General features: G+C 33.1%; 2 protein-coding genes and 3 long non-coding RNA genes across 5 annotated transcripts; 2 read left to right on the forward strand and 3 right to left on the reverse strand.

Annotated features, from left to right (window-relative positions):
* On the forward strand, positions 1-2,748 carry LOC123220649 (GDSL esterase/lipase At5g18430-like). The gene is made up of 5 exons (XM_044643212.1): positions 1-381; positions 489-619; positions 703-945; positions 1,418-1,670; positions 2,366-2,748. Exons 1-5 carry the CDS (start codon positions 144-146, stop codon positions 2,596-2,598), a joined length of 1,098 nt encoding a protein of 365 aa, XP_044499147.1. The 5' UTR covers positions 1-143; the 3' UTR covers positions 2,599-2,748.
* Positions 2,749-6,611: 3,863 nt separating this feature from the next.
* On the reverse strand, positions 6,612-7,991 carry LOC123221790. The gene is made up of 3 exons (XR_006503291.1): positions 7,831-7,991; positions 7,606-7,651; positions 6,612-6,660 (listed from the first exon to the last, which is right to left on the reverse strand). It is a non-coding gene; the product is annotated as an uncharacterized LOC123221790 (long non-coding RNA).
* Positions 7,992-10,251: 2,260 nt separating this feature from the next.
* LOC123221757 lies at positions 10,252-11,631 on the reverse strand. Its single transcript, XR_006503282.1, has 3 exons — positions 11,471-11,631; positions 11,246-11,291; positions 10,252-10,300 (listed from the first exon to the last, which is right to left on the reverse strand). It is a non-coding gene; the product is annotated as an uncharacterized LOC123221757 (long non-coding RNA).
* A 2,816-nt stretch (positions 11,632-14,447) lies between these two features.
* Positions 14,448-17,208, forward strand: LOC123220667 (GDSL esterase/lipase At5g18430-like). The gene is made up of 5 exons (XM_044643236.1): positions 14,448-14,828; positions 14,936-15,066; positions 15,150-15,392; positions 15,865-16,117; positions 16,813-17,208. The coding sequence occupies exons 1-5, from the start codon at positions 14,591-14,593 to the stop codon at positions 17,043-17,045; spliced, it is 1,098 nt and encodes a 365-aa protein (XP_044499171.1). The 5' UTR covers positions 14,448-14,590; the 3' UTR covers positions 17,046-17,208.
* Positions 17,209-19,337: 2,129 nt separating this feature from the next.
* Positions 19,338-20,993, reverse strand: LOC123220920. Its single transcript, XR_006503164.1, has 3 exons — positions 20,864-20,993; positions 20,639-20,684; positions 19,338-19,693 (listed from the first exon to the last, which is right to left on the reverse strand). It is a non-coding gene; the product is annotated as an uncharacterized LOC123220920 (long non-coding RNA).
* Between the last annotated feature and the right edge of the window lie 2,067 nt (positions 20,994-23,060).

The raw sequence follows: 23,060 nt of genomic DNA on the forward strand, positions 1-23,060 counted from the left end.
GCCTTTGTTTCATTTTCCCTGGTACAAAAGCTATATAAATTTATTTCCCTTCCACCCACATCTCACAGCTCTCTTTCATCAAAATTTAGGACACAAAAGAGAGTAGCTATTTGTGGGTTTTAATTCATTTAAACGTCATTTCAATGCCTACTTCAACATCAAATTTTATTATTTCTTGTTTGATTTTGTTGTCTTTGACTATTGTTCCTTTAGCTGAGGCCGGAGCTTTCTTTATCTTTGGAGATTCGCTTGTCGATAGTGGCAACAACAACTTCTTAGTCACCACTGCTCGCGCTGATGCTCCTCCTTATGGTATTGATTATCCTACTCGGCGTCCCACCGGCCGTTTTTCCAATGGACTCAACATTCCTGATATCATAAGTCAGTTTTTAAATTTATCCTTATTAATATCGTTACATTTAATGATAAAATTACATGCAATCTCATAATGACATGTCATTTGTAATATTTAATGTATATATTTTTAGGTCAGCAAATTGGGCAACCAGAAGCTCCATTGCCATACTTAAGCCCGGAGCTTCAAGGCAATAAGCTTCTTATCGGAGCCAACTTTGCATCTGCTGGTATCGGAATTCTCAATGATACGGGCTCTCAATTTGTAAGTCTGAGAATCAACAATCATGCTTTTTAAACACAATTTTTTTTAAATAAAATCTCAGATAATGCTACATTTGCATGCAGATTAACATTATCAGAATGTTTAGACAACTGGATTATTTTGAAGAATACCAGCGTCGACTGGCTGCTCTCGTCGGAGACGCAGCAGCCCGCACCCTTGTAAACCAAGCGCTCGTACTTATCACCGTTGGTGGAAATGATTTTGTGAATAACTACTACTTGGTTCCCTTCTCTGCAAGATCTCGCCAATTCGCTTTGCCGGATTATGTTACGTATCTCATTTCGGAGTACAAAAAATTGCTCCAGGTATTGCACAAGACTTATTTTACATGAACAATCATAAAATCGCGCAATACTAATTCCACGACATCTACGGATGGCATACTGAATTAAATTTTAAGGTTTATAAAAATACCGAAACACCATATAATCTGGACTAGTTTTTTGCTCCTGAAATCTACATTACTTTTGAAGAGAAGACTTAATCAATATATAATAGGTTAATATATTTTATTAAAGGTAAGGTACAGTAAACTTTAACCCACACTAATGTTGTTTATTCAGATGAAGTATATTAAACTTATTTTTATTGATCACTCAAACTTATATAAAAAATTTTATTGGTTTATTCAATTAGTTGATTCTATTAAACCTAAATCATAATTAATGTTACCCCGTTTACGTAAATTTTCTAACATTCCATGCATCAGCTCACCTCTTCTCTATTAATGCTTATGAAAAATCTCTGAATATTATGAAATAATCATTGTGAATGCAGAGGCTGTACTGTCTGGGAGCACGTAGGGTTGTGGTGACAGGGACGGGGCCGATGGGGTGTGTTCCGGCGGAACTGGCGATGAGGGGTAACAATGGAGGATGCTCGCAAGAACTGCAAAGAGCTGCAGCATTGTACACCCCACTACTGGATCAAATGCTTCAGCAACTTAACAGTGAAAGTGGTGGAACCGTTTTTATTGCTGCAAACACTCAACAAATGAACGTTGATTTCATCACCAATCCTCAAGCTTTTGGTATTCATGCATGCTTCCCGATTCTTTGGAACTGTTTCAAACATTTTCTAGCTGTTATACACATGTATCCACTTGGTTGTATTTATTGGTATTCATGTAGGAAGCACACAAAAGCACGTGCATTTCTAAAACATTTATGTTTTCAAAATGTTCTGAAACTGGTATAAAACGTTAGTTTCAAAATATAAAAAAATTTGAAATGCAATTCTTTTCCTTATTTTTTAATTGATTAAAAATCGATTTCATGGTTCTCTCTCTTTTATAATTTTAAAAACTCTGATTTTGTCTCCTCTCCTTTTCAGCATCTAAAATTTTTCTTTTCTCTGACATATTAAAACTTATCTCTTCACTATCTTTGATATCTCCAATTGTTAATAAATGTTTGAAAAATCAGTATTATTTATTTATTTAGTTATCAGTTGATAGACAAATTAATTAAATACATAAATTATTGTTACCAAAAAGTTATTATTAAACTTTTAAAGAAATACAAGTTTTTTTATTTTTTATAAAAGTGGTATTTAAAAAAAAACTCGTATTTTTTATATTTGTAAGTTTCCCACGTTTCTGTTTTTCTGTTTTTTATTTTTTTTATATGACTCATTTTAATATTTCCATTTCCAAGTTTTGATTTCCGTGCCGCATAGGTATTTATACATGGATGTTAATTATGTGTTTAATTAATTAATACGCAGGCTTCGCAACATCAAAAATAGCATGCTGTGGACAAGGACCACACAATGGGATAGGTTTATGCACAGTATGGTCAAGTTTGTGTCCTGATCGTAGCCTCTATGCATTCTGGGATCCATTTCATCCCACCGAAAAGGCTAACAGAATCATCGTTCAACAGATGATGACTGGTACCAACAAGTACATGAACCCTATGAACCTCAGCACCATTTTGGCTTTGGATTCCAGGGCTTAGACATCAGTCAAACCCAGGAGACCATCCGCCATTTACTTTTAATTAATTTCTTCATTTGGGTAGTTTTGTTGTGTTTGTGGTGACTGTTAACGGAGTTTCCAAGTGTGGTTGTTTAATTTAATAATTTATTTGTCATCAATGTTTAATCAGTATTCATCCTAAACAATATTATAAGTATATATTTTTACAATAAAATTGTGTATACTTATTTTAAGTATACAAATAAATACACATTTATATATGTCATTATGTAAGTGGGTAAATTAATAATAATATAACATTTAATCACATAATAACAAATATAAATATACACCTATTTATGTATTCAAAATAAATATATATAATATTACTCATATTTTTACGTATATAATTAATAAGACAATTTTTTATCTTTAATTAAAAATTATTTGAATAATAAAATATTATAATTTATTTATTTCAATAGATCCTCTTCACTATGGCTATTCTTAATCATATTGTCAGCGATAACCGAAGGTAATTGATCATGGATTAATTACCCATTACATGCTGATCAGCTATTATAAATTGATAGTGTGAATTTTATTATTTTGAAAAGGGAAATTTTATAAAATGGCCAAAATACCCTCCAATTAAGAAAAAATGCCCAAAATCACTATTTTCAAGCAAAAATGCCCAAATTCACTATTCTTAAGCAAAAAATACCAAAATTACCTTTCTCCTCATTTATTTAACTCTCACTCATTATGGGGGTTAAATAAAATTTTAGATAAATATGGGGGGTTTTGGATATTTGATATTGTAACAAGTATGCTATTATATGACAAATTTCTGAAAAACCCGCTATGTTCTAAGAAATCTCCGTTGGCTCTTCAATATTTTAAAAAATATATTTTACCCCCCTAACCCACGGTCAATGTCTGCTGACCGTGGGAGAAATCGTTTGACCGTGGAAAACACTGTTCCCACGGTCGAACTGTCGATTATTTGCAGCCATTTTCTGCCAAAATTTGGTTGTTTCGGCCTCCGATTTTCACATAAATCAAATCTACACGTTGTATAACACAAAACCCCTCAATCAATTTAACAAAAACAACTAAGAATTAAAACATTTTAAGCATTGTTCAAATCGAAACCCTAAAATTTCAAACCTAAAAATCTCAATCAAATCTCAATAATATGAGCAATAACTTGATTTAAATAAGATTACGGGAGATATACTAATCTTATTTGTCATTTGGAGTTACCGAAAAAACAAGAAAATCGACAGAAATCTGATTGGGAAGTTTCGAACCGTGGGATGAGCGTGGGAGAATGGAAAACCCACGGTCATGCAGTAAATTTCAGAAAAACCTGTCATGGGCTAAGGACTTTCCCCGACACCCCAATATTTTAAAAAAGCTATTTTACCCCCTAACCCACGGTCAATGTCTACTGACCGTGGGAGAAATCGTTTGACCGTGGGAAACACTGTTCCCACGGTCGGACTACCGATCCTTTGACAGCCATTTTCGGCCAAAATTTGGTTGTTTCGGTCTCCGATTTCCATATAAATCAAATTTACACGTTGTATAACAAAAAACCCCTCAATCAATTCAACGAAAACAACCAAGAATCAAAACATTTTAAGCATTGTTCAAATCGAAACCCTAAAATTTCAAAACTCAAAATCTCAATCAAATCTTAATAATATGAGCAATAACTTGAATCAAACAAGATTACGGGAGATATACTAACCTTCTTTGTCATTTGCCGTTGTCGAAAAACAAAAAAATCGGCGAAAATTTGGTCGACCGTGGGATGACCGTGGGAAAGTGGGAAATTTTGAATTTTCTTTGAATTTGCATAGTAAAATGGCCGTGGGAAGTAAGGAAATTTGCTGTGTTTATATATGGGGGCAGTTTTGTCATTTCACAAAACCTGGGCATTTTTGCTTAAACCTGAATATTTTGGGCAATTTTCTTAGACCCCCTAAATTTTGGCTAATTTTTAAAATTTCCGTTTTGAAAAATAACAATCAAATCACCTTAGGATACAAAATTATTTAAAAAAATAGTATAATATTGACATTACCATCCGTTACGTAATTATAACTCTGATGCTAAATTATATAAATTTTAAGAGAATCACACTTTAAAAAATAGTTACCGAGATTACAAATCCTGAAATTATATAAATCTTCATGAAAATTTAATAAAATTCAAGTTTTATAGCTTACCTTTGGGATTCCAAGAGTCCTTGGATAATTTTGATACGCGTATGGATGGGTTATTAAATAATTGTTTTTTCTTTCTGCTGGGTGGTGAAAGAAATATTGGAGAACTACAAGTCATGAAAAGTAATGAAAATGCAGCTAGCCATCTATTTCATTCATTTAAAGTGTCACCAATTTTCACTCTTCCAGCGCACTTCTTAAAGTTGCCACACTTCCACCAATTTTTTTGTTCAATCATCACGAGATTTCAATTTACTCCTACAAAACATTCAATTAAGCCAAACCCCCACTTTAGCTTACATCCAAAATACATAAATCCAATAATCCGGTTTTAATTTTACACCCCCAATAAAGAATTTGAGTGATAAAAGAGAAAGTTTTATATATAAAAAAGTATAAATTCAAGTATTTTTTAACGACATATCAAAATCAAATTTTTGACTTATTTTTATAAGATCGATCATTAGACCTAAAATTTATCCTAATCAGTGTGATTGATTCGATTCCAAAAATGATAATTCAATTCAGATAAGATTTCTCGTTATCGAACAAAATAAAAAAAAAAGTTGAAAATTTACCCACTATAAATAGTCGAATATCTTGTTGGGTTAAAGGGTCTTTTTCCCCTTAGGCTTTCCATCAACAAAATATTAAGAATATATGTATCTTCTCTGAGCAGTTGACGAAACATTTGAGTGACTCAAAACTCTCCACTCTTCTCTTTTAGTTTCATCCTTGATGGAAGAATGCATATTAAGAATTCATGCTAGGTCCTCGAGTGAACAAATTTTTTGGACACACACCTTTTTTTTTATAGTGATTCAGATTTTTTAGGTGCCCCTGCATTCAAAGGACAGAAAACTGCTATTCTGCTACAAATTCAACACTAATCTACGGTGGGAGGCTAGTTTTTATTTTCCACAATTTTTTTTTTTTTTTCATTTAGATTCTATTATGTACATTTCAATCGTACATAGTAGAGCATTTCATTGTGTCTAAAACTACGCACTTCTTAGTTGGGGCATTGGGTTAAAGAAACGGAGAAAGAGAGAAGTAAGAAGTAGGAAATGAGGATTAGACAATGAGGATGTTATAAATTAACTTTTTTATTATCTTCCCTATAATTGCTTGCCCAAAAATTAAGCTTCAAAAACTATAAAATGTGTAAATGATTATTATCCTTCATGTAATCAGTGAAGTCAACTTGCACTTGACATGATATTCAACTCATATGAGTAACACTTGAATAAAGATAACCTCAACTTAAGATTAACTAGTCAAAAAATAATCAATAAACGATCTTTTTTTTTCTTTCTTGATGATGTTTCTTCCTCTTCATATCAAATAACACTTCATCTTCTTCTCTTTCTTGATGATGATTCTTCTCCCTCATGGAAACTTGCAGGGTGAAATGAACGCCGAAAATTTATGCAGCTAAAAATTTTACATGCTTAGTTGCGACAAGTTTCCATTAAAGCAAATCACAACATACAAAGATTGAAAATAAAATAGTTGACATTAAATTTGCAATGGAGGATCGTAATAATAAAAAACAGAGATGGGTTCACATCTTTGGTCCAATGTAAAGAACCCTACAAATCCAATTCTTGGAGCTACACTAAAAAAAACAGGAGACCTGAAAAAGATGCAATAAACTTAGCTGGCAAGTTATTCACACCAAGGTTTTATCTTCACAACAAATACACTTATGAATGATAATAAATAATTTTAGACTATTGCATAATGGATAACATGCTACAATTAGTCACTGGAAAATTCACTACCAACTCAGAATAGTTTTGCTGGAGGAAATCTACGCACGTGGATTTCCTCCTACAGAAGCAACATGTCCTTGAGCTGGGACATTCCTGAAATGAAAGAGAGACCAAGTTAGTTATATAAAATGCTAAAGAGTAACAGGTTAAAGGTCGAATCTAGAATAGGTAATAGTGTCTGTTCATATTTGGTCAACTTATTTGAACGGTTTAGAAACCGCCAGCAAATAATTTGTAAAAAGCGTATCACAACCAGAATGTTATATCATCTACGAAATGATGATTTCTAGAAAATAAAAGGTAAAATTCATATAAAACTAACAACTTTCAAAAAGTGTAGCCAGAAAAAGCGCTTTTCCTGCATTGGTAATAGATACAAAGATAAGAAGCAACTTGGCATCGAGGGGCATCTGAAATGAAGTATGAACTTAATATTTGAGTTAGCCACCTTGTATGACACCGTTCCAATTTTCTTTCTACATTTTTTTTATGCAAGGACCTTTTATAAACTCTGCATGTTGCTCATTTCGGTGATTAAGTATACCAAAAAGTGAGAATTTTGGGGCCCAGATTAGTATGATAAGTGATTAGCATGTCACGGAATGTAAATATCTAGATTAAGGCCAGGTATGGAGGCAGAAAGGTGTCAACGGACCAATAATAAGTTGAAGTTCTTCAATTATTAACAGGTAAGATGTATAGGTTTCAGATGAGGGTAAATATGTAACAGATGTGAAGTCTTGCTTCAAGTTTTCAGTGAAAGGTAATTCATCTTAACCACTACAGCGACCGAAAAAAAGTATGCTTTATGGTGAACAACATACGACTAGATCACATAAGACCACGTTTTGAGCAAACAAGCATGCTAGCAATCAGGCAATCTCTCCCAAACTTGCTTAATTCAAATATTGTAATAAAAAACAACTCATAACTTAGCTAAATGACAACAAATAGAAAGCCTAAAAGTGATTTCACTGTTTCAACAACAATTATTACAGGCACCACTAAAATAATAGCAAGAGCAAATAACAAACTTACGGTAATTGCGAGGTTGGTGCCTGCCCAGACAGGTATACTACGCCACCTGCATATTGGACAGAAAGATTAAAAAAAATTCCTTTTGTTAAGGATGTTTCATGTCTATGCAGGTGCTCATATCCAATAAAATGCTTTAAACTACCATCAAACAAGCAGATCACAAACAGCAGTTGTCCCGTACATAGTAAAAATAAATTTCAGTAGCAAGTGTCAAATAACAATTACCCTGTGACGCTGCAGGGATAAAAGGAGTCACCGGATCTTGAGGAAACAACAATTGAGTTGCACCACCAAGGAAGGTGGATGGCAGTTGTGAATTCGGAAGTGCAGCTTGCAAGGAGCTCATGTCAAAGAACTGAAAGATGATGCATTGCAAGACAAAATTAGTGGTTCATCATCTGAGTATTCAACAGTGATTGTCAATAGGGAAAATGAGATTGTTGTGGAGGAGGAGATGTCACCTCTTGTTGATAGGATGGGGTTGGGGGAGCCAACAAGGAGGGATGGCTTGGAGGATGGCATGGAAGTGAGTAGAGGTCTCAAACTTGGTCTTGGAGACTTTGTTTTTTACAGTGTTCTTGTGGGGAGGGCTGCTATGTATGATTTGATGACAGTATATGCTTGATACCTGGAAATATTATCTGGACTTGGGTGTACTCTGATTTTGCTGTCTGTGTGCCGTCAAGCTCTTCCTGCCCTTCCTATATCTATTACATTGGGTATACTATTTTACTTCTTGACTCGGTTGTTGATGGAACCTTTTGTTGTTGGTACAGCAACAAACTTGATGATGTTTTGATTCTTAATTTTTTGAAAATGATTGCAGTGTATAAAGAAATGAAATTTTTATTGACATGAGTTTTCCATATGTAGTGGAAATTGTTCACTCATGATCAATCTTTCTTTAGTGCTTATGTAAGCTTTCCTAATTTGTGTTGTGACCAGATAGTACAGCATACTGAAGACAATCTGGTAAGTAGCTTTTTTGGCCATATATAAAATTTAGAACTGATGATTAAGCTTTGACTTGACTGCAGATGTTGAAATTTAGTATACCTATCTTTTGTTTGTATTTACATAGGAGACACATTTGAAGATACATATTTTATGATGTACACTCAATACAGGTTAATTTACCTTCATTTACTGATTTCTATACTTCTATTAATGGCTCGGACTATATGCTCATGCTTACCCGTCTTGTTTACTATTCTTGAAGCTGCTCATTTGTTTATGTGCGCTATTTAACAATATAGATCTTGCATATGGCATAAATTGTTCACAGCTTTTATTCTAAAAGATATAAATCTTATATGTGAATTCATTTTTTCTTTGAGTTGCTTGGTTCTGAAACGTGGGAGTTTTAGACTGGAGAAGCATAGATAAACCTATGGAGTAAAGTGTGAAAGTTCTAGATTAGCCTAGTCCAGCTGACCAGATGGTTTGCTTCACATGAGGCAGCACTTCTAGGACAACACTCTAGCAATTTCCTTTTATAATTCTGTAGATATTGAATGAGAATGAAGAGTTAAGTTCCCCTAATGTCATCACTGTGTTTAGTCTAATTATATCTAGTCTAGCCATATGATGAAGAAAGGGGTGGAAATCTTCAGTGGTGACTTTCCTTGTTGTTGCAGTAATGATATTCTGGTTGTTGTGATTTTGTATGCACAACTATGGGGTTATATATCAAACCAGGTTGAAAATGTAAACTATTAATGTCAACTAGAGGTTGTGAATTAGCAATTTCTTATTTACTGTGCACTGTGTTCTATTCTACGCGTGGGTTTTGGTGAGTTTACTATGTGAGTTTGGTGATTTTGCTATTTTTTGCCTTTTAAGGATTGGCATTTCCATCCACTGAGAACTTTAAATTGTGTCTAAAACTGCTTTTGTGGGGATTGGGTTTAAAGAGAAGAAAAGAAAAGAGAAGTAAGAGAGGAAATGAGGATTCAAGATTTATAAATTAACTTTTTTATACTTCCCTAAATTGAAAATAAGCTTCAAAAACTATAGTGAATGATTATTCTTCATTAACATGCAACTTGCACTTGACAGATATTCAACCAATGAGTAACTTGAATAAAGATAATCAACTTAAGATTAACTAGTCAAAAAAAAATAAACACTTTTTTTTTCTTTCTTGATGATGTTTCTTGATGATCTTCTTCCAAATAAATCATCTTCTTCTCTTTCTTGATGATGATTCTTCTCCCTCATGGAAACTTGCAGGGTGAAATTAACGCCGAAAATTTATGCAGCTAAAAATTTTACATGCTTAGTTGCGACAAGTTTCCATTAAAGCAAATCACAACATACAAAGATTGAAAATAAAATAGTTGACATTAAATTTGCAATGGAGGATCGTAATAATAAAAAACAGAGATGGGTTCACATCTTTGGTCCAATGTAAAGAACCCTACAAATCCAATTCTTGGAGCTACACTAAAAAAAACAGGAGACCTGAAAAAGATGCAATAAATTTAGCTGGCAAGTTATTCACACCAAGGTTTTATCTTCACAACAAATACACTTATGAATGATAATAAATAATTTTAGACTATTGCATAATGGATAACATGCTACAATTAGTCACTGGAAAATTCACTACCAACTCAGAATAGTTTTGCTGGAGGAAATCTACGCACGTGGATTTCCTCCTACAGAAGCAACATGTCCTTGAGCTGGGACATTCCTGAAATGAAAGAGAGACCAAGTTAGTTATATAAAATGCTAAAGAGTAACAGGTTAAAGGTCGAATCTAGAATAGGTAATAGTGTCTGTTCATATTTGGTCAACTTATTTGAACGGTTTAGAAACCGCCAGCAAATAATTTGTAAAAAGCGTATCACAACCAGAATGTTATATCATCTACGAAATGATGATTTCTAGAAAATAAAAGGTAAAATTCATATAAAACTAACAACTTTCAAAAAGTGTAGCCAGAAAAAGCGCTTTTCCTGCATTGGTAATAGATACAAAGATAAGAAGCAACTTGGCATCGAGGGGCATCTGAAATGAAGTATGAACTTAATATTTGAGTTAGCCACCTTGTATGACACCGTTCCAATTTTCTTTCTACATTTTTTTTATGCAAGGACCTTTTATAAACTCTGCATGTTGCTCATTTCGGTGATTAAGTATACCAAAAAGTGAGAATTTTGGGGCCCAGATTAGTATGATAAGTGATTAGCATGTCACGGAATGTAAATATCTAGATTAAGGCCAGGTATGGAGGCAGAAAGGTGTCAACGGACCAATAATAAGTTGAAGTTCTTCAATTATTAACAGGTAAGATGTATAGGTTTCAGATGAGGGTAAATATGTAACAGATGTGAAGTCTTGCTTCAAGTTTTCAGTGAAAGGTAATTCATCTTAACCACTACAGCGACCGAAAAAAAGTATGCTTTATGGTGAACAACATACGACTAGATCACATAAGACCACGTTTTGAGCAAACAAGCATGCTAGCAATCAGGCAATCTCTCCCAAACTTGCTTAATTCAAATATTGTAATAAAAAACAACTCATAACTTAGCTAAATGACAACAAATAGAAAGCCTAAAAGTGATTTCACTGTTTCAACAACAATTATTACAGGCACCACTAAAATAATAGCAAGAGCAAATAACAAACTTACGGTAATTGCGAGGTTGGTGCCTGCCCAGACAGGTATACTACGCCACCTGCATATTGGACAGAAAGATTAAAAAAAATTCCTTTTGTTAAGGATGTTTCATGTCTATGCAGGTGCTCATATCCAATAAAATGCTTTAAACTACCATCAAACAAGCAGATCACAAACAGCAGTTGTCCCGTACATAGTAAAAATAAATTTCAGTAGCAAGTGTCAAATAACAATTACCCTGTGACGCTGCAGGGATAAAAGGAGTCACCGGATCTTGAGGAAACAACAATTGAGTTGCACCACCAAGGAAGGTGGATGGCAGTTGTGAATTCGGAAGTGCAGCTTGCAAGGAGCTCATGTCAAAGAACTGAAAGATGATGCATTGCAAGACAAAATTAGTGGTTCATCATCTGAGTATTCAACAGTGATTGTCAATAGGGAAAATGAGATTGTTGTGGAGGAGGAGATGTCACCTCTTGTTGATAGGATGGGGTTGGGGGAGCCAACAAGGAGGGATGGCTTGGAGGATGGCATGGAAGTGAGTAGAGGTCTCAAACTTGGTCTTGGAGACTTTGTTTTTTACAGTGTTCTTGTGGGGAGGGCTGCTATGTATGATTTGATGACAGTATATGCTTGATACCTGGAAATATTATCTGGACTTGGGTGTACTCTGATTTTGCTGTCTGTGTGCCGTCAAGCTCTTCCTGCCCTTCCTATATCTATTACATTGGGTATACTATTTTACTTCTTGACTCGGTTGTTGATGGAACCTTTTGTTGTTGGTACAGCAACAAACTTGATGATGTTTTGATTCTTAATTTTTTGAAAATGATTGCAGTGTATAAAGAAATGAAATTTTTATTGACATGAGTTTTCCATATGTAGTGGAAATTGTTCACTCATGATCAATCTTTCTTTAGTGCTTATGTAAGCTTTCCCTAATTTGTGTTGTGACCAGATAGTACAGCATACTGAAGACAATCTGGTAAGTAGCTTTTTTGGCCATATATAAAATTTAGAACTGATGATTAAGCTTTGACTTGACTGCAGATGTTGAAATTTAGTATACCTATCTTTTGTTTGTATTTACATAGGAGACACATTTGAAGATACATATTTTATGATGTACACTCAATACAGGAGTGAATTTACCTTCATTTACTGATTTCTATACTTCTATTAATGGCTCGGACTATATGCTCATGCTTACCCGTCTTGTTTACTATTCTTGAAGCTGCTCATTTGTTTATGTGCGCTATTTAACAATATAGATCTTGCATATGGCATAAATTGTTCACAGCTTTTATTCTAAAAGATATAAATCTTATATGTGAATTCATTTTTTCTTTGAGTTGCTTGGTTCTGAAACGTGGGAGTTTTAGACTGGAGAAGCATAGATAAACCTATGGAGTAAAGTGTGAAAGTTCTAGATTAGCCTAGTCCAGCTGACCAGATGGTTTGCTTCACATGAGGCAGCACTTCTAGGACAACACTCTAGCAATTTCCTTTTATAATTCTGTAGATATTGAATGAGAATGAAGAGTTAAGTTCCCCTAATGTCATCACTGTGTTTAGTCTAATTATATCTAGTCTAGCCATATGATGAAGAAGGGGTGGAAATCTTCAGTGGTGACTTTCCTTGTTGTTGCAGTAATGATATTCTGGGTTGTTGTGATTTTGTATGCACAACTATGGGGTTATATATCAAACCAGGTTGAAAATGTAAACTATTAATGTCAACTAGAGGTTGTGAATTAGCAATTTCTTATTTACTGTGCACTGTGTTCTATTCTTGGCGTGGGTTTGGTGAGTTTACTATGTGAGTTTGGTGATTTTGCTATTTTTTGCCTTTTAAGGATTGGCATTTCCATCCACTGAGAACTTTAAAGGTGGGTTTAATACTGCTTTTGTGGAGAAAAACTTTTATTAGCATATCTAAAATGATTTTCTGAGAAAAATGAGGCTCAAGCTTGCTCATGGAGTTGATACTTCAGCTAAATTGATAATGGGGTTTAGTTGCCATAGTGAGTGGCATTCTTGTTGACATGCAACATGGCAGGAGCCAGGGGTGGGACCAAAAAATAACTTTTTTGAGAGTTATGTCTTATGCATATAAAATTTTTAAAAAAAAAAATCACTGATTTTATAAACTTGAAAACATTCAATAATACACAACCGCTTTAATGAGTTTTATCGTTTTAAATAATTTTTATTTTCAAAATTGAGATGAATTAAAAAAATTCATATTATAAATTGCATTGTTTTCATATAATTATAGAAAATGGCATTAAAAAAAAGTTGTGAAAACAAAAGAAAAGAAGGTAAAAAAAGATTTTAAAAAATTAGAGAAACATTTATTACTTAAGATCAAATTTTATATATACAGTTATCAAAAATTGAAATTAAGCCCCTAACATTAAGTCCTTAATAATTGTAATATTTGTTAAGGATACAGTTTTATACTTTCAAGATGTGTCCTCAACACGTCAACAAACTAAGAGTTAAAACTATGTGTATAAATAATATAGGAAGTTTTATGGATAAACATTGATATGTGAAGATTAGACATACATTCAATTATGGACAAATTAGAATCACTCATACTGAATAAGATAAACTCTGAATCTAGTAATTGACTTAAATAAGTCAAAAGCCAGAAGATGATTGAATTTATATTCTTTTATACTTGGAGTCTCTTCTTTTACATTTGAAATAGCTTAAAATATAAAAAGAATAAATAACAGATATATAACAGCATGAATTCTAACTCTCATAATAAAATGGAAATATGACATAAATTAACAATGTCCTACACATTCTTGCAAAGAGATAAAACTTTTACATTACCTACCTCCACTGCATGAATATATCTAGTCTTGTAAATTAATAATCAAAATCGATCCTTCCATACCCAAAAAAAAAAAAAAAATCCTGATAATAGAATTATTTCCACATTATCCATTTTTTTAGCAATTAAGTTGTCTTAATCTTGTCTTCTCTTCATTGCTAACATATTAACCAATCTATCAAATGGGCATGCATTAGCTGATCATAATAATTTTAATTTACTTTTCATTAACTACACCTTAAAGAAGTAGAAAGTTGTATTTAATTCTACATGCCCACCAAAATTTGAAGGCATTGATTAAGAACTTGAAGCTAGTAATCAAATATAAAAATTAGAACTTCCTTTACAACCACCCATGGCAGGTTGGCCTTTGTTTCATTTTCCCTGGTACAAAAGCTATATAAATTTATTTCCCTTCCACCCACATCTCACAGCTCTCTTTCATCAAAATTTAGGACACAAAAGAGAGTAGCTATTTGTGGGTTTTAATTCATTTAAACGTCATTTCAATGCCTACTTCAACATCAAATTTTATTATTTCTTGTTTGATTTTGTTGTCTTTGACTATTGTTCCTTTAGCTGAGGCCGGAGCTTTCTTTATCTTTGGAGATTCGCTTGTCGATAGTGGCAACAACAACTTCTTAGTCACCACTGCTCGCGCTGATGCTCCTCCTTATGGTATTGATTATCCTACTCGGCGTCCCACCGGCCGTTTTTCCAATGGACTCAACATTCCTGATATCATAAGTCAGTTTTTAAATTTATCCTTATTAATATCGTTACATTTAATGATAAAATTACATGCAATCTCATAATGACATGTCATTTGTAATATTTAATGTATATATTTTTAGGTCAGCAAATTGGGCAACCAGAAGCTCCATTGCCATACTTAAGCCCGGAGCTTCAAGGCAATAAGCTTCTTATCGGAGCCAACTTTGCATCTGCTGGTATCGGAATTCTCAATGATACGGGCTCTCAATTTGTAAGTCTGAGAATCAACAATCATGCTTTTTAAACACAATTTTTTTTAAATAAAATCTCAGATGATGCTACATTTGCATGCAGATTAACATTATCAGAATGTTTAGACAACTGGATTATTTTGAAGAATACCAGCGTCGACTGGCTGCTCTCGTCGGAGACGCAGCAGCCCGCACCCTTGTAAACCAAGCGCTCGTACTTATCACCGTTGGTGGAAATGATTTTGTGAATAACTACTACTTGGTTCCCTTCTCTGCAAGATCTCGCCAATTCGCTTTGCCGGATTATGTTACGTATCTCATTTCGGAGTACAAAAAATTGCTCCAGGTATTGCACAAGACTTATTTTACATGAACAATCATAAAATCGCGCAATACTAATTCCACGACATCTACGGATGGCATACTGAATTAAATTTTAAGGTTTATAAAAATACCGAAACACCATATAATCTGGACTAGTTTTTTGCTCCTGAAATCTACATTACTTTTGAAGAGAAGACTTAATCAATATATAATAGGTTAATATATTTTATTAAAGGTAAGGTACAGTAAACTTTAACCCACACTAATGTTGTTTATTCAGATGAAGTATATTAAACTTATTTTTATTGATCACTCAAACTTATATAAAAAATTTTATTGGTTTATTCAATTAGTTGATTCTATTAAACCTAAATCATAATTAATGTTACCCCGTTTACGTAAATTTTCTAACATTCCATGCATCAGCTCACCTCTTCTCTATTAATGCTTATGAAAAATCTCTGAATATTATGAAATAATCATTGTGAATGCAGAGGCTGTACTGTCTGGGAGCACGTAGGGTTGTGGTGACAGGGACGGGGCCGATGGGGTGTGTTCCGGCGGAACTGGCGATGAGGGGTAACAATGGAGGATGCTCGCAAGAACTGCAAAGAGCTGCAGCATTGTACACCCCACTACTGGATCAAATGCTTCAGCAACTTAACAGTGAAAGTGGTGGAACCGTTTTTATTGCTGCAAACACTCAACAAATGAACGTTGATTTCATCACCAATCCTCAAGCTTTTGGTATTCATGCATGCTTCCCGATTCTTTGGAACTGTTTCAAACATTTTCTAGCTGTTATACACATGTATCCACTTGGTTGTATTTATTGGTATTCATGTAGGAAGCACACAAAAGCACGTGCATTTCTAAAACATTTATGTTTTCAAAATGTTCTGAAACTGGTATAAAACGTTAGTTTCAAAATATAAAAAAATTTGAAATGCAATTCTTTTCCTTATTTTTTAATTGATTAAAAATCGATTTCATGGTTCTCTCTCTTTTATAATTTTAAAAACTCTGATTTTGTCTCCTCTCCTTTTCAGCATCTAAAATTTTTCTTTTCTCTGACATATTAAAACTTATCTCTTCACTATCTTTGATATCTCCAATTGTTAATAAATGTTTGAAAAATCAGTATTATTTATTTATTTAGTTATCAGTTGATAGACAAATTAATTAAATACATAAATTATTGTTACCAAAAAGTTATTATTAAACTTTTAAAGAAATACAAGTTTTTTTATTTTTTATAAAAGTGGTATTTAAAAAAAAACTCGTATTTTTTATATTTGTAAGTTTCCCACGTTTCTGTTTTTCTGTTTTTTATTTTTTTTATATGACTCATTTTAATATTTCCATTTCCAAGTTTTGATTTCCGTGCCGCATAGGTATTTATACATGGATGTTAATTATGTGTTTAATTAATTAATACGCAGGCTTCGCAACATCAAAAATAGCATGCTGTGGACAAGGACCACACAATGGGATAGGTTTATGCACAGTATGGTCAAGTTTGTGTCCTGATCGTAGCCTCTATGCATTCTGGGATCCATTTCATCCCACCGAAAAGGCTAACAGAATCATCGTTCAACAGATGATGACTGGTACCAACAAGTACATGAACCCTATGAACCTCAGCACCATTTTGGCTTTGGATTCCAGGGCTTAGACATCAGTCAAACCCAGGAGACCATCCGCCATTTACTTTTAATTAATTTCTTCATTTGGGTAGTTTTGTTGTGTTTGTGGTGACTGTTAACGGAGTTTCCAAGTGTGGTTGTTTAATTTAATAATTTATTTGTCATCAATGTTTAATCGGTATTCATCGTAAACAATATTATAAGTATATATTTTTACAATAAAATTGTGTATACTTATTTTAAGTATATAAATAAATACATATTTATATATGTCATTATGTAAATAGGTAAATTAATAATAATATAACATTTAATCACATAATGACAAATATAAATATATATCTATTTATGTATTCAAAATAAATATATATAATATTACTTATATTTTTACGTATATAATTAATAAGACAATTTTTTATCTTTAATTAAAAATTATTTGAATAATAAAATATTATAATTTATTTATTTCAATAGATCCTCCTCATTATGGCTATTCTTAATCATATTGTCAGCGATAGCCGTAGGTAATTGATCATGGATTAATTACCCATTATATGCTGATCAGCTATTATAAATTGATAGTATGAATTTTATTATTTTGAAAAATAACAATCAAATCACCTTAGGATACAAAATTATTTAAAAAACTAGTATAATATTGACATTACCATCCGTTACGTAATTATAACTCTGATGCTAAATTATATAAATTTTAAGAGAATCACACTTTAAAAAATAGTTACCGAGATTACAAATCCTGAAATTATATAAATCTTACATTAAAATTTAATAAAATTCAAGTTTTATAGCTTAACTTTGGGATTCCAAGAGTCCTTGGATAATTTTGATACGCGTATGGATAGGTTATTAAATAATTGTTTTTCTTTCTGCTGGGTGGTGAAAGAAATATTGGAGAACTACAAGTCATGAAGAGTAATGAAAATGCAGCTAGCCATCTATTTCATTCATTTAAAGTGTCACCAATTTTCACTCTTCCAGCGCACTTCTTAAAGTTGCCACACTTCCACCAATTTTTTTGTTCAATCATCACGAGATTTCAATTTACTCCTACAAAACATTCAATTAAGCCAAACCCCCACTTTAGCTTACATCCAAAATACATAAATCCAATAATCCGGTTTTAATTTTACACCCCCAATAAAGAATTTGAGTGATAAAAGAGAAAATTTTATATATAAAAAAGTATGAATTCAAGTATTTTTTAACGACATATCAAAATCAAATTTTTGACTTATTTTTATAAGATCGATCATTAGACCTAAAATTCATCCTAATCAGTGTGATTGATTCGATTCCAAAAATGATAATCCAATTCAGATAAGATTTCTCGTTATCGAACAAAATAAAAAAAAAAGTTGAAAATTTACCCACTATAAATAGTCGAATATCTTGTTGGGTTAAAGGGTCTTTTTCCCCTTAGGCTTTCCATCAACAAAATATTAAAAATATATGTATCTTCTCTGAGCAGTTGACGAAACATTTGAGTGACTCAAAACTCTCCACTCTTCTCTTTTAGTTTCATCCTTGATGGAAGAATGCATATTAAGAATTCATGCTAGGTCCTCGAGTGAACAAATTTTTTGGACACACACCTTTTTTTTTTATAGTGATTCAGATTTTTTAGGTGCCCCTGCATTCAAAGGACAGAAAACTGCTATTCTGCTACAAATTCAACACTAATCTACGGTGGGAGGCTAGTTTTTATTTTCCACAATTTTTTTTTTTTTTCATTTAGATTCTATTATGTACATTTCAATCGTACATAGTAGAGCATTTCATTGTGTCTAAAACTACGCACTTCTTAGTTGGGGCATTGGGTTAAAGAAACGGAGAAAGAGGGAAGTAAGAAGTAGGAAATGAGGATTAGACAATGAGGATGTTATAAATTAACTTTTTTATTATCTTCCCTATAATTGCTTGCCCAAAAATTAAGCTTCAAAAACTATAAAATGTGTAAATGATTATTATCCTTCATGTAATCAGTGAAGTCAACTTGCACTTGACATGATATTCAACTCATATGAGTAACACTTGAATAAAGATAACCTCAACTTAAGATTAACTAGTCAAAAAATAATCAATAAACGATCTTTTTTTTCTTTCTTGATGATGTTTCTTCCTCTTCATATCAAATAACACTTCATCTTCTTCTCTTTCTTAATGATGATTCTTCTCCCTCATGGAAACTTGCAGGGTGAAATGAACACCGAAAATTTATGCAGCTAAAAATTTTACATGCTTAGTTGCGACAAGTTTCCATTAAAGCAAATCACAACATACAAAGATTGAAAATAAAATAGTTGACATTAAATTTGCAATGGAGGATCGTAATAATAAAAAACAGAGATGGGTTCACATCTTTGGTCCAATGTAAAGAACCCTACAAATCCAATTCTTGGAGCTACACTGAAAAAAACAGGAGACCTGAAAAAGATGCAATAAATTTAGCTGGCAAGTTATTCACACCAAGGTTTTATCTTCACAACAAATACACTTATGAATGATAATAAATAATTTTAGACTATCGCATAATGGATAACATGCTACAATTAGTCACTGGAAAATTCACTACCAACTCAGAATAGTTTTGCCGGAGGAAATCTACGCAAATGGATTTCCTCCTACAGAAGCAACATGTCCTTGAGCTGGGACATTCCTGAAATGAAAGAGAGACCAAGTTAGTTATATAAAATGCTAAAGAGTAACAGGTTAAAGGTCGAATCTAGAATAGGTAATAGTGTCTGTTCATATTTGGTCAACTTATTTGAACGGTTTAGAAACCGCCAGCAAATAATTTGTAAAAAGCGTATCACAACCAGAATGTTATATCATCTACGAAATGATGATTTCTAGAAAATAAAAGGTAAAATTCATATAAAACTAACAACTTTCAAAAAGTGTAGCCAGAAAAAGCGCTTTTCCTGCATTGGTAATAGATACAAAGATAAGAAGCAACTTGGCATCGAGGGGCATCTGAAATGAAGTATGAACTTAATAATTGAGTTAGCCACCTTGTATGACACCGTTCCAATTTTCTTTCTACATTTTTTTTATGCAAGGACCTTTTATAAACTCTGCATGTTGCTCATTTCGGTGATTAAGTATACCAAAAAGTGAGAATTTTGGGGCCCAGATTAGTATGATAAGTGATTAGCATGTCACGGAATGTAAATATCTAGATTAAGGCCAGGTATGGAGGCAGAAAGGTGTCAACGGACCAATAATAAGTTGAAGTTCTTCAATTATTAACAGGTAAGATGTTTAGGTTTCAGATGAGGGTAAATATGTAACAGATGTGAAGTCTTGCTTCAAGTTTTCAGTGAAAGGTAATTCATCTTAACCACTACAGCGACCGAAAAAAAGTATGCTTTATGGTGAACAACATACGACTAGATCACATAAGACCACGTTTTGAGCAAACAAGCATGCTAGCAATCAGGCAATCTCTCCCAAACTTGCTTAATTCAAATATTGTAAAAAAAAACAACTCATAACTTAGCTAAATGACAACAAATAGAAAGCCTAAAAGTGATTTCACTGTTTCAACAACAATTATTACAGGCACCACTAAAATAATGGCAAGAGCAAATAACAAACTTACGGTAATTGCGAGGTTGGTGCCTGCCCAGACAGGTATACTACGCCACCTGCATATTGGACAGAAAGATTAAAAAAAATGCCTTTTGTTAAGGATGTTTCATGTCTATGCAGGTGCTCATATCCAATAAAATGCTTTAAACTACCATCAAACAAGCAGATCACAAACAGCAGTTGTCCCGTACATAGTAAAAATAAATTTCAGTAGCAAGTGCCAAATAACAATTACCCTGTGACGCTGCAGGGATAAAAGGAGTCACCGGATCTTGAGGAAACAACAATTGAGTTGCACCACCAAGGAAGGTGGATGGCAGTTGTGAATTCGGAAGTGCAGCTTGCAAGGAGCTCATGTCAAAGAACTGAAAGATGATGCATTGCAAGACAAAATTAGTGGTTCATCATCTGAGTATTCAACAGTGATTTTCAATAGGGAAAATGAGATTGTTGTGGAGGAGGAGATGTCACCTCTTGTTGACAGGATGGGGTTGGGGGAGCCAACAAGGAGGGATGGCTTGGAGGATGGCATGGAAGTGAGTAGAGGTATCAAACTTGGTCTTGGAGACTTTGTTTTTTACAGTGTTCTTGTGGGGTGGGCTGCTATGTATGATTTGATGACAGTACATGCTTGATACCTGGCAATTATATCTGGACTTGGGTGTACTCTGATTTTGCTGTCTGTGTGCCGTCAAGCTCTTCCTGCCCTTCCTATATCTATTACATTGGGTATACTATTTTACTTCTTGACTCGGTTGTTGATGGAACCTTTTGTTGTTGGTACAGCAACAAACTTGATGATGTTTTGATTCTTAATTTTTTGAAAATGATTGCAGTGTATAAAGAAATGAAATTTTTATTGACATGAGTTTTCCATATGTAGTGGAAATTGTTCACCCATGATCAATCTTTCTTTAGTGCTTATGTAAGCTTCCCCTAATTTGTGTTGTGACCAGATAGTACAGCATACTGAAGACAATCTGGTAAGTAGCTTTTTTGGCCATATATAAAAGTTAGAACTGATGATTAAGCTTTGACTTGACCGCAGATGTTGAAATTTAGTATACCTATCTTTTGTTTGTATTTACATAGGAGGCACATTTGAAGATACATATTTTATGATGTACACTCAATACAGGAGTGAATTTACCTTCATTTACTGATTTCTATACTTCTATTAATGGCTCGGACTATATGCTCATGCTTACCCGTCTTGTTTACTATTCTTGAAGCTGCTCATTTGTTTATGTGCGCTATTTAATAATATAGATCTTGCATATGGCATAAATTGTTCACAGCTTTTATTCTAAAAGATATAAATCTTATATGTGAATTCATTTTTTCTTTGAGTTGCTTGGTTCTGAAATGTGGGAGTTTTAGACTGGAGAAGCATAGATAAACCTATGGAGTAAAGTGTGAATGTTCTAGATTAGCCTAGTCCAGCTGACCAGATGGTTTGCTTCACATGAGGCAGCACTTCTAGGACAACACTCTAGCAATTTCCTTTTATAATTCTGTAGATATTGAATGAGAATGAAGAGTTAAGTTCCCCTAATGTCATCACTGTGTTTAGTCTAATAATATCTAGTCTAGCCATATGATGAAGAAAGGGGTGGAAATCTTCAGTGGTGACTTTCCTCGTTGTTGCGGTAATGATATTCTGGGTTCTTGTGATTTTTATGCACAACTACGGGGTTATTATCAAACCACGTTGAAAATGTAAACTATTAATGTCAACTAGAGGTTGTGAATTAGCAATTTCTTATTTACTGTGCACTGTGTTCTATTCTTGGCGTGGGTTTGGTGAGTTTACTATGTGAGTTTGGTGATTTTGCTATTTTTTGCCTTTTAAGGATTGGCATTTCCATCCACTGAGAACTTTAAAGGTGGGTTTAATACTGCTTTTGTGGAGAAAAACTTTTATTAACATATCTAAAATGATTTTCTGAGAAAAATGAGGCTCAAGCTTGCTCATGGAGTTGATACTTCAGCTAAATTGATAATGGGGTTTAGTTGCCATAGTGAGTGGCATTCTTGTTGACATGCAACATGGGAGGAGCCAGGGGTGGGACCAAATAATAACTTTTTTGAGAGTTATGTCTTATGCATATAAAATTTAAAAAAAAAAATCACTGATTTTATAAACTTGAAAACATTCAATAATACACAGCCACTTTAATGAGTTTTATCGTTTTAAATAATTTTTATTTTCAAAATTGAGATGAATTAAAAAAATTCATATTATAAATTGCATTGTTTTCATATAATTATAGAAAATGGAATTAAAAAAAAAGTTGTGAAAACAAAAGAAAAGAAGGTAAAAATGGATTTTAAAAAATTAGAGAAACATTTATTACTTAAGATCAAATTTTATATATACAGTTATCAAAAATTGAAATTAAGCCCCTAACATTAAGTCCTTAATAATTGTA

This window comes from Mangifera indica, chromosome 7, assembly GCF_011075055.1.
Source record: "Mangifera indica cultivar Alphonso chromosome 7, CATAS_Mindica_2.1, whole genome shotgun sequence".
NCBI classification, from domain to species: domain Eukaryota; kingdom Viridiplantae; phylum Streptophyta; class Magnoliopsida; order Sapindales; family Anacardiaceae; genus Mangifera; species Mangifera indica.

Bases quoted from the DNA above. Each gene is read 5' to 3' on its own strand.
- LOC123220649 (XM_044643212.1), top strand. From the start codon at position 144: ATGCCTACTTCAACATCAAATTTTATTATTTCTTGTTTGATTTTGTTG. The intron at 382-488 runs GTCAGTTTTTAA...ATATATTTTTAG, and splicing joins CAACATTCCTGATATCATAA to GTCAGCAAATTGGGCAACCA. The intron at 946-1,417 runs GTATTGCACAAG...TTGTGAATGCAG, and splicing joins AGTACAAAAAATTGCTCCAG to AGGCTGTACTGTCTGGGAGC.
- LOC123220667 (XM_044643236.1), top strand. From the start codon at position 14,591: ATGCCTACTTCAACATCAAATTTTATTATTTCTTGTTTGATTTTGTTG. The intron at 14,829-14,935 runs GTCAGTTTTTAA...ATATATTTTTAG, and splicing joins CAACATTCCTGATATCATAA to GTCAGCAAATTGGGCAACCA. The intron at 15,067-15,149 runs GTAAGTCTGAGA...ATTTGCATGCAG, and splicing joins ATGATACGGGCTCTCAATTT to ATTAACATTATCAGAATGTT.